Source organism: Drosophila mojavensis, unplaced genomic scaffold (assembly GCF_018153725.1).
Source record: "Drosophila mojavensis isolate 15081-1352.22 unplaced genomic scaffold, ASM1815372v1 contig_136, whole genome shotgun sequence".
In the NCBI taxonomy this organism is placed as follows: domain Eukaryota; kingdom Metazoa; phylum Arthropoda; class Insecta; order Diptera; family Drosophilidae; genus Drosophila; species Drosophila mojavensis.
In genome coordinates, this window is record NW_025318667.1 from 7,297,280 (window position 1) to 7,309,412 (window position 12,133).

Consider the following 12,133-nt stretch of genomic DNA (forward strand, 5'->3'; position numbering starts at 1 on the left):
GAAACAATAATAGAACAAATTGAAACGACGATGAAATATTCGCATCTTTGCATTGTTGAATTGATTATATAGCACTTTATATTAATTTAATTTCATAATTTTTTGATGTTTTTTTTATGTATTCAAAATTTAGCTTTCAGCTTATAATTGTAAATAAAATAAAACAAATTATTAATGTAATAATGCTAAAATATAAATTGAATATAATATAAATTATAATAACAAAAAACTCACAACGCATTTTAAATTAAAAATTATTATTTTTTTTTTTTTATAAGTTTTATATTATATTATTTTAGTATTATTATATATTATTATATTTTAAGTAAGCAATTTAACTTTTCATGTTTAAGCTTACAAATGAAAAATATATATTTTATAAAATTAAAATTAAAAAAAAAAAACATATACAAAATATAAAATATAAAATTAAAAAAAAATATATATATATATAAAAATAAAATATAAAATTAAAATAAATATTAAAATAAAATATAATGAAATTGAAGTAAATTGAATTTCCAACTGCGAATGCCTGATTTAAATGCAGAAAACTTGCGAATTCTTCTATTTAACTTTCCCTTGCAAATTGTTTGAAATTGTTGCAAATGTTTGATTCGATTAGCTTAGTTATGATATTTGGCATTTGAAGTTGACGTTGGCTGTGGGCTGCTTGGCTATTTGGCTATTTGGCTATTGGCCGGAACGGAATGCAAAGTCTTAGGATTACAATACTCACCAGATGCGGAGGCAGCGCGACAGAGATGGAGAGATTGATAGATAGACACAGAGAGAGAGAGAGAGAGAGAGTTTGCTGCGTGTTTGGCTGTAATTTGTTTTTATTTATATATTTGTATTTTGTATTTTTCTTATTTTGGTTTAGCACTTGGCGAAAAGTTTATTCGGCCCGAAAAGAAATTAGGCAAAATGCTGTTGCTGCTGCTGCTGCCGCTGCTGCTGCCGCTGCCGCTGCTGCTGCTGCTGCTGGTGATGTTCGGGTTCGAGTTTGGCGTTTTAAATACTTTCGAAAGTCATTAGGCCGCCCGGGCGGGGCTTCAATTAATTCGATCTATGGCGAGTGGCTTTGAAGTGCCCGTCAGAGTGCTGACAGTTGGAGAAAGAATAATCGAAAATTAATGCAATCATAAAGGCAGCCCAAGCGGGGGCCCGGAATGCGGCTGAGTCTTGGCAAGTCAGTTGCGAGTTCTCACAGAGTGGGGCAGTGGCCGGGCGTGGGGAGGGGGGCTTCATTTGCTTGCCAGCTTGCCAGCTTGCACCCACTTCGACAACAACAACAATTCACAAAAGCACCGTTTCGGAACAACAAAAAAATAACAAACAAACAACAAACTGTGAACGAACCATTTGGCAGGGCGGGCACAGCGCAAAAAAATGTAGACTTGGCTCTGATCTTCTCGTTGGCCGCAAGAAGTTGATGTTTACGCGTCGCTGCGCCTGAGGACCTCGCGCCTCCGATTCCGGCGATTCCGTGTGTGGCAAAACAACGGCAATCGCAGTAGCACGTGGCACGAACTACGCTGACTAAACTAACTCAACTGGCTGCGCTACAGTGAATGCTCTGGCTGAAGACTCTCGATGCGACTTGTCCGACCGCTTCATGCGAGACCACGACCTCGACTGAACGGCGTGCACGGCGCTAACGGCACTAACGGCACTAACGGCGCTAACAGCGTCGAGCCACGGCGAACGAACGAACGAACGAGCAAACGGACGAACGACTACGTCAACAACAACAGCAAACGGCAACACGACCACGGACAATCAACTAGCTCGCTGGCTCGCTGGCTCGCTGGCTGTCTGCTCTGCTTCGACTGAAGCGCAATTTTCAACTGAACTGAACTGAACTGAACTGAACTGAACTGAGCCACGTGCAACGATTCCTAGTTGATGTTGATGCTGATGCTGCCACGGCTGCTGCTACGGCTGCTGCTACGGGCTGCTCCAGGCGATTGCCGCACAGCTTCCTTCATGCACGAGCCGTAACAGCGGCGCGCTTCGGCCGCTGTTAGGCGCTCTGTTAGCTAACAGCAGCCGGAATGTTACGAAATATAAACAAATAAACGCAAGATTTACGTCGTTTGCTCTGTTGTTGTTGTTGCTGCTGCTGCTGCTGCTGCTGGCGTCGCTGCCTCTGTTGCTGCTGCTGTTGCTGCTGCTGCTGCTATCGCTCCATCGCCTTTTCTCGCCTTTCTTTTGGCGTTTGTTTCATTTCATGCTGCGGCGGCTGCCACGTGCAGCTCCAGCGGCCCAACGGTTAGTAGGGGTGTTCCATTTCCCTGTGCCTTTATTTCATTTTTAATTTCAGCTAAACTTTGTAAATTATAAAATTAAAGCTCTCGCCCCACGCGCTCTATATCTAATCTATTAAGTCTCCTAAATATAGAAAGAGGCACAGGTCCTCCATGAGTTGTGGCTTTACAAATAGCAACCGAACTCTGTATACCCTAACTTTTGTTTATTTTTTAAAAATATATCTGCATTAAGTTTTAAATATTTTCAAATATTTTATCTTAATGTCTCTGCGAGTACAGCAATTAAGCTATGAATTCATATTTATTTAAATCAGCTCTAGGCTATCACTAACTCTCTATATAATATATGTTAACGTTTTCCAACATTGCAACATAAACTCCTTGGGCTATCATTAAATTCAAAATGAAATAAATGAAAGTGTTTTCCAGCACTACAACACTGTTTAGTGAGCTGTTAATTGACTTTTAAACATTGTCTAACACTATTATAAAGTTTATATGTATCTTAATAAGTATTGTTTGATTTGTATTCATTTTGAAGCATTTTCCAACACTACAAAAGCAGCATTACGGCTTGCAAACAAAATCAATTAAATTGAGATTCCATCGATCATAAATTTCATTTAAATAGAAATTGTTTTCTGCATAGACCCAAAGTTTTAATGCGAAGGCGTTTCGCAACACTGGAATCGCAGTTAAAAATTGTTTGCTGGGAAAAAGTTTCTTTGCTATAATTAAATGCTCAAAAGTTGGCAGCTTTTAATTGAACATCGCGCGCAATCTTGAAGCGCGGAACAGGTTGGACGACTACTTGGACGGACGGACAGACGGATGGATGGATTGCTGAATGGGCAGGGTAGCGAGGGCAGCAAGGGCAGCAAGGGTCCAAGGAAGGTTGAAAGGTTTGTAATCGATGGCTTCTCGGCGCGAACGTGCGCGGCACACATTTCATTCTGGAATACCCTGCCTTATGACCAAGCAGAAAGCTAGATTGGGCTTCCATAGGACGCTTTGCATTGGGTTTAGCAGCACTTAACACATCTCATTCGCTCAGAGATCTCTGGCAGTGCGCAGCATCTTGCAGTCGAGTAGCTGCTAATAGCCGAGCATTATTTTTCTCCTTTTTTTTTTAATTAAGTTAATGAGCAATTAAGCGATATTTAGAAAAGCGGGAAGCCAGAGCAAATCCATTGACAATGGCCACAGAGCGCTGCTCCTTGACAAGCGGAAAGGCTGGCAGGACATGGGAGAGAGAGAGAGAGAGATAGCGAGAGGGGGGAGCACACGAAATGCAGAAGCAGCAAGCGAAGAGCAAAGATTGAAAAGATTCTCCCAACAACAACAGCCAAGCGTGTGAAATTGAACCCAGAAATTTAAAATGCAACAAAAAAACATTTCACTTTAAAAATAAAGAAATAAAAAAAAATACTTTAAAATAAAAAAATATATGAATATGTATGAATATAAAATTTAAGTTACAAAAAAAAAAAAAAAAAAAAAAAATACAATTTTAAAAACTGTCAAGTTAATTAAAAAATAAAAGAATTAATTTCAAACTCTTTTAGCAGGGTTCGTGTCTATGCTTAAGCAACTATTAACATTCTGTTAACATACATCAGCATTTTCAGCTTTTACACTTGTTAACATTTCGTTAGCTTTTACAGTCGTCAAGTGTGGAACGCATTCGCCGTCTAGCACATACCCCAACCATTCAATGTTATGGCAACGTTGCCATAAAAATATGATTGTCCCAAAAAGCTCTTTGCAAAATAGGCATAAATATAGGTGCTAGCCCTAGCTATAGCCAAGTTTCAAACAATGCCACAGCTGTAGTTCGAGCTTAACGCGTGCTCTGGTTTATTGACCCCATTGACGAAAGCATTTTGTTCCGTTTTTACGTGCCTCTACCCCCAAAAAATTTCCAATAGATGGAATCAAAGTTGTTCCAGTTCTTTTAGAACGAGTACACACACACACGCACACACGCACACACACATATTTATACATGTACTTAGCGCGTAAACAAAGTCAACCTAGAACTTTGACTTATGATTGACTAGAATATGCTCTATAGCCGGATGAGATTTTCCCGATACGCGCTCTCGGAGCGTGACAAATCAGAAAATGCCAAATCGGATCTGAATATGGAGTGTTTTTTTTTTTTTATTATTTCTGCTTTATTTTAGGCAGCTTGTAGCTTGGTAAATGTTATTATGGGGTTGACAATACAAGATCAAAACGATATGGTGATATACCCACGCCCACAGGGGGCGTGGCTTACCAACTTATATATCAAAATTAGACAGTTGAGTTACTAATAATCTTCCCTATCGATAGCCCAACTCTATAGGTAACGCCTCTTATGGGGCAAGGCGACTCGTAAAATACCCTGTAACTTGCATATTAATGGAGCGTAAGCATCTTAATTTTATAGGTATGTTACCTTAGACTTCCTTCGAACACTTGTCCGAAATTATATGTCTGCGTTCACTGGGGCGTGGCAAGTCGGCTACAAAATTTTTCCCCATTTTCAATGGGGTCACAAAGTAGGAACAAAGTATCACGCAGTCGGTGACGCCCAACTGTAACTCGGTTTGAAAATGTAAACAAGAAGCGTTCAATTGCATTCGATAACAATGTTTTCACTTTCGATAGTTTATCAGATATTATCGCAGAAACAAAAAATATGGAAAAATAAAATGCGAATCTTAAGTTGATTGTGGTAGAAGAGTAAGAGAGAAGAGAGAGAGAGAGAGAGAGAGACTGAGATACTTTGCATCTATTCTATTTCATTTGCGTTACTTCTCCCTACCCTCTTGTGCCGGGACGGGAGTATGTGGCTCTGCCAACTGCTGATATTCCAATTACGTGCATACATGTCAGTTAACACAGACACAGCAAACACATACATACGTACATATGTGAGCATATGTGTGTAGAAATGCAGTGAGTTGTGGCCTAGCCGGAAGTTGTATGACAGCTGAAAATGATATCGAATCAGACAAAGCAAATGCAGCTGTCAAACGCACACACACACACACACACACACACATCTATTACATTTGATTGACTGATTGTGCATAGAAAAAAGAAACAATTTGAATATTTTACTAACTTGACTTAAAATATTCATGCATGATTATTTTGATTGATTGCACAAAGAAATAAACCGTATTCATGTTTGGATTCATAAACAGATGTTTTGCAACATTTCAATGCAAATTTATGCTACGCGCATTAATATTAATTACAATTAAATGAATAATTAATTATAATAATTACTTGAGCGCAAAATTAACACATCACCTGGGCCCTCAGCCTTCATTTATGTTTCATTTGATGTATTTTACATTTAGCAAAAACAACAAAAATGCATAGCTTAAACTTTTGAATATTATCGACTGCATTATCAAAATGATATTAAATTTACATAAAATTTTATGCGAGCGAGTTGCGAAAGTTGCCAAAGAGACAAGAAAAACCATTTTAATTATTTATTAACTGAATTAGTGACAACAGCAACAACAACAACAACAACAACAGGCAGCAGGCAGCAACAACAAATGTTTATGAATTGCATTTTGTTAATTAGGCAAATGCACAAATCTCTTGATACATAAATAATGTTATATCTATCTAAAAAGTATATATAAATAAAAAAGTAAAAATTGAAACATGTGTTGAATAAGTAAGAGAACTTTAGTCCAGGCTGCTCGACGACGAGATTCCCTGAGCACATTGAAGAGCTGATAAGACTTTTATATGTGTATATTACATCCGAGTATATCGAATCAGCGTCTCTACTATTTGAGATAAGATTGTTGCAAATTTTGAAAGGAAATGGGAGACATTAAAGTTCTATTAAAATACACATGAGTATTTATGAAAAATTCAAAAGCTCTTTCTCTTAACATATAGGAAATCAAATTTTATTACTGAATTTTTAATAGAGTTCTAATCAATACAACTAAAACGAAGTTAGTTATCGATTATTTTGTAAGCCAACCCGTGTTATACAGCTCTTAAAGGCTCTGATATCAGGCAGGGGGCTAAGTCGTATCAGCCTTCTTCAGCCTGTTACATACATATTAAGCAAACTGTTATACCCTGTTTTCCCATTTTCAATGGGTTCAGGGCAGATATAAAAAAGAAAATAATTGAAACATATGTTAAAAAACGGCTTTTGTTTATGTATTTTATTTGAATTTCATTTGCATTTTAAATGTTTTCTTTTTTATTTGATTTTAATTTTTTAATTTTTTTATTTGATTTTATTTTTTGTTTAATTATTTGCATTTATTTCTTTCACTTTGGCCCTTTTGTTGTTAGATGCGCTTCGACTTTAAATGGCCAACGGAAATTTGCATAATTAAATTATTTAATGTGGTTTGCCAATTTAGCCCATCAAAGATTCAAACTGCGAAATTACCAGAAAGGTTAAAAAAAGCTAACCGACTTACACATACCCTGTTTGAATCATAAGTCTCGAATTTTTAAAAAGAACAACTATAAGAAGTTTAAAAAGACTTTTATTATAGTAAATATTTTGTGTCATCAATTCTAGACGTTGATCGACTTAAATATACCCTTTCATAGCCATTTAAGGTTGCATTGTTATTAAAACTATAGATAGTTGAGCAAAGTTTGTGCTATGCAAATATATATTTCGAGACTGTCAGCTCCAAAGTTGAATGGCTCAATTATACCCTGTAATCAGCATTTAAGGTTACCGTGTCACAAATATCATTTTACAAAATTGTGCAAAGCTTTTAACATGCATATACATGTCTTGTGACTGTCAGCTCCAGATTTTGATCGACTCAAATATATCCTACAATCATCGTAAAAGTTTAATGTATAAAAAATCAAATATCAAAGTTTTTTGTATTCATAAGCATATTTCATGTGTTCTAGATATTGATCGACTATTGATTATACCCTATAATGATTATTTATAATTGATTTGACAATAATTGAAATATATAAACAGTTGGACAACGCACTTAATATGCATGACTGACAATTCTAGATGTTGGTCGACTAAAGCATACCCTATAAGATTGTCCTAAACTGTCTTATTGCCACATATATTTTAGCAATGGGTATCTACTAAGCCAATCTTCTCCCCTTGCACTCTGTCTATCTCAAATCTCATTAAGTTTTAAGCTGTGCGAAAATAAAACTGGTTCAGCGAAGCTCAAAACTTCGAAAAATTCGCACAGCTCTCGGCATTGACAGAGCAGATCATCTGATCGACAGACCGCTGAGTGTCAGCTAATGGGCATTGGATATGCTCGACTGCCGGCGGCCCCCGGCAACATATACCCAATACTCTAGACTCTAGTCAGCTGCTGCTGCGAGGCGTGGGGAGGTGAGGTGGGGCGTGATTAATTGCGCTGCTGATTGGAGGCACATTCGAAGCCATGGCATAGGAGTGACAATATTACGACACATCGAACGTCTCCAGGGGCAGTTCAGTCACACTAGACTTTCGAATATGCATATTGCATATTTTCCACTCTGCTCACAATGCTTAGGCTTCACATTTGTTTCTCTCTTTTGTTTTAGTTTTGTAACTTGAAGTATAATAAAGCTAATGGATAACAGTTTGTTAGATATATTGACTTGCTATTTAGGTATTTTCCTTTCTGCTCGCCACAATTGCCTTTGAACTCAATTTCTGCTGCGTTTCATGTTCAATTGCTACAAATTGGCAAGCCTTTGAGTTGTTGCTGTTGTTGTTGTATGTATATGAAACTCCACTCATTCAGAATGTCAAAATGAAAAGCGCAAATAAATGTTTAGTCATGTGAAAGTCTGTCGAAAAAGAAGAAGAGGAAAACATATAAACCAAAGCATGTAGAAACTCTGTCGCTTGCGAGATAAACAAAATAGAATATTCAAATCGAATACGGCTGCCCAACAGTTACAGGGTAACTTATATGTTAGCTGAAGTTTGAATTGAGACAAATATACTTTTAATTATTATTGAAATATAATAATTTTGCATCTGACTTCCATAGAGTTGAGTTCTGTGGCGCCCTTTCCCATTCATCTTTGAAAATAATGTCTCTTCAACATTAAAGTAAATGTACACGAATACGTAGCAACCCAATGTGTGTATTACTGTTACAAAAGCAAAAAAGAAAAAAAAAGAATCAGAGAGAGTCAAAGTGAGTTATAATGAGTCAAAAGTAATCAAAGTAAGTCAGAGTGATTGTAAAGTGAATCAAATTGAGTTAAATTGAATCAGAGTGAGTTAGAGTGTGGCAAAACATGTTTATATGAGTCAGAGTCAAAATACCGGGAATGAAATAGAGTCAACTATAATTCAAAGCGAGTTAAAATGAATCAAACTTAATAAAACTGAGTTAAATTGAATCTGAGTGAGTTAAGAGAGTTCAAAGTGAATTTAAATGAGTCAAAGTCAAAATAGAGGAACCTGAATTGGAGTGAAATCTGATTCTAAGCGAATCAAAATGAGTAAACGTGAGTCAAAAAGAATTAATCTGATCTTAACTGAATCAATAGGAATCAAATTGAAACAAAGTCAGCCAATATGAGTCATAGGTAGTCAAAGAAGCTTGAAAACTTAGTCAAGAACGCGTTAGAGTCAAAACTGACTGAAGAGTGTGTAAATGCGATTCAAGACTAATTCAAACAGAGGCATTGTCAGTCCAATTGGCGACACAGTGAGTTGAAGAATATCGAATGGAACCAAAGTGAGTCACAAGGTGTGAAAAGTAAGTCACCGAGTGTGTGATATTCTCTTCTTCTCTTTCTCCCTCTCTCGCTCTATCTCCCTCCACTCAACACCTGTTAATAGTTTGTATACGCATATACCTCGTAGCTATACAAAAAAAGGGGTGTGTGTGTTTCCGATGTATACTAATAAAAATGAATCAATCAGATATCCTTAACATACACAACTGATCAAATGTGTTGAAACTGGCTTCTCTCATTAAGTAGGTGTGCTTTATGATCGACCCATCTGCATCATCAATCCAAGACAGAAACTAACTTGGCTTAGTTGCTTTAATATCAACTCTATATAGATATTATATATGCCCATATATGCGCATGCATACTTATGTAGGTCTGTATTCATATATGCAGCTCATGGATGTTACAAATTTCGTTTTACAAGTAGCCAAGATTATAATATTTGGCTGTTAGCCATTAAAAGATACATTAATAATTTATAGATCTGTCTATTTTGGGTCGTGAACTTGTTTCTGGGTTTAATGCAGCGCAGCTGATTGCTGTTGTTGTTGTTGTTGTTGTTGTTGTTGTTGTTGTTGTTGTTGCTATCATTTCTCTTTGGATATCAATTAACTTTTTCGTTCGCTTGTTTAGCTCTGGATGGACGTATAAATAGCAGCCAACGAGCATGGCATCAATATTAGTAACTGATTAAGCTTCCAGGCTTAGCTTCGTCCAACAAGAGCTAAAGCTGAACCCAAGCAGAACCGACAACAAAATGAAGGTAACACCCGCATCTCCAAAGCGAAAACATTTCATCTTCAATTTTTGACTCCCATCTGTGCCTCAGGTGTTCGTGTGCCTGTTCCTGTGCGTGAGCCTGACCCAAGCCGGCTTCATCGGCGGTGGCTATGGTGGTGGATATGGTGGTGGCTACGGTGGTGGCTATGGCGGTGGCTTCGGCGGTGGATATGGCGGTGGTGCACCCACCATTGTGAAGGTCATCCATGAGGAAGAACATGGACATGGACATGGACATGTTCATGGCGGCGAGGTCAAGATTGTTAAGGTGATCCACGAGGAGGCTCATGGACATGCTCATGGCGGTGGCTTCGTGCATGGTGCCGGCGAGGAAGTCAAGGTCATTAAGGTCATTCAGGAAGGCGGCTTTGCGCATGGCGGCTTCAGTCACGGTCACGGTCACGGTCACAGTCACGGCGGTGATGTGAACATCGTTAAAGTGATCCACGAAGGTGGCGGCGCCATCGAGCACGGCCACGCCGGACACTTTGTCGCCGATCATGGCCCCAGGTCCAGGATGTGAAGGTGGTGACGGTGCTGGGCGAGGGCGGCTATGGTGGCGGCGCTATTGGTGGAGCTGGCTGGTCTGCCGGCGGTGGCAATGGCTGGGATTGAGCTCAACTAGGCCATAAGCTAAAGCAACATCTAGCCATAGTCATAGTCCCATGCACACACACTCACACACACATACCCGCACACACACATACGCAACCATGTGATTGGCCAGGCACTCGACTCGCTTGTTTCTGTTGTCCGAGTTGAGCAACGGCATTAGCCTTGTAGATGTTGTTACTATATCTTTAAGATGGCACACATACCAAGTGCCCGTTGTTTTATTTCTTTTTTTTTTTACCAATACATAATCTTTTTTTTCGTGTTAAATAGTTTATAAACTATACAAACCATCTTCAACTGTGTTGAAAAATATAAAAACAAAAAGAAAACATTTAAAAATCATTATTCTTCGTGTGGCTAGCAGCGGGAGTCCCCGAGCCACGCACCAAATATCACAGGGTCGCGTACCCGATTCGACGTCGGCAATTATGCACGGTAAGGCTCTGATCTACCATTAACATGAGCAGCAATTGGCCAGACGCTTAATTCGATCATTAGCTGCACATGCTACACAGATCCGAACTGATCAAGATGTGCCCCCAGACACGACTTAATAGAAAATTGCAGAAAATTGAAAGACGAACAACAAAAAGCATTTTAACACCTTGAATCAAACATTTTCCATCCATATATACCTCATCTGTATATGTATATGTATTTCAAATAATGCACATGCATAACTAATGGGTAAACAAGCTGGTTTCTGGGTCGGAAGCTCTGACTTAAATAAGACCCATTAATATTTTTGGCATGAGGTGAAAGGCGTCTTCGCACAATCCACAAATGGACCGCCTTAATTTATGTATAGTCATAGCTATCATAGACACTGAGAGAATGAACGAGAGAAAGAGAGAAGGGAGAGTCAGAGAGTGAGAGAGAGTGGGTACCTTTGTGGACATTAAGTAACTTTAATAAGCTCTGCTTTTCTTTTCGCGCAGCTATAAGATTTTATATGAACCACTCTACATTTCATGCCACTGCTGATTGCAGCTATATCAATTTATTTTAGCAAAAAAATAAAAAGGCAAAGTGGGCGACTTGGAGTTACCCTATAAGTACGGCAGCAAAATATTTGTGATATGAAAATGTGTATGCTATGAGGGCATAGAATATAGGTAGAAGCAGATAAGAATGAGAAGGTAAAGAAAGAGGGACAGTGGGAGAGAGAGATAGAGATACAGAGAGAGAGAGAGAGAGAGAATGAGTAAAAACATCAGAAAAAGCGATAGCATCCAAAATTTTGTTCTAATTGTGCATAGAACAATCCCAAGACTTAGAACAAAAGGAAACTAAGTGATACTTCTAGCTGAAAGAAACTCAACCCATTGACAATTCTCATTAAATATGTAGCTACATATGTATATGAAAATAGTTTTCATATATTATAGTTGAACTATAATATTATTATAACATCTATATATATGATTAAGAATCAAATATAATATTCAAGGCTTACATATATTTTAAGACACATTGAATATATATGAGAATCACGTAGAAAGGCTACAGTGATGAACGAAGACAATAAGTAATATTCCCAGCTGGCATATATACTCGCATAATTGAAAGCTATATAACAATATACTCTATATTCAAGTTTATACATGTTTGCGAATCGCATAGAAAGGCAATTCACCTCACACCTATTGTTAATCACAGCTGAGCTTCGCTCAACCGACAGCAAATGTGGATGTGACAAATGCTTTCATAATTTGCATTTATCCACTTTTAGCAGCTCATTT

General features: G+C 37.9%; 1 protein-coding gene across 1 annotated transcript; it reads left to right on the forward strand.

Moving 5' to 3' along the window:
* The first annotated feature begins 9,692 nt into the window (after positions 1 to 9,692).
* LOC6586123 (glycine-rich cell wall structural protein 1.8) lies at positions 9,693 to 10,788 on the forward strand. Its single transcript, XM_032733133.2, has 2 exons — positions 9,693 to 9,759; positions 9,826 to 10,788. The coding sequence occupies exons 1-2, from the start codon at positions 9,754 to 9,756 to the stop codon at positions 10,297 to 10,299; spliced, it is 480 nt and encodes a 159-aa protein (XP_032589024.1). The 5' UTR covers positions 9,693 to 9,753; the 3' UTR covers positions 10,300 to 10,788.
* Positions 10,789 to 12,133: the final 1,345 nt, after the last annotated feature.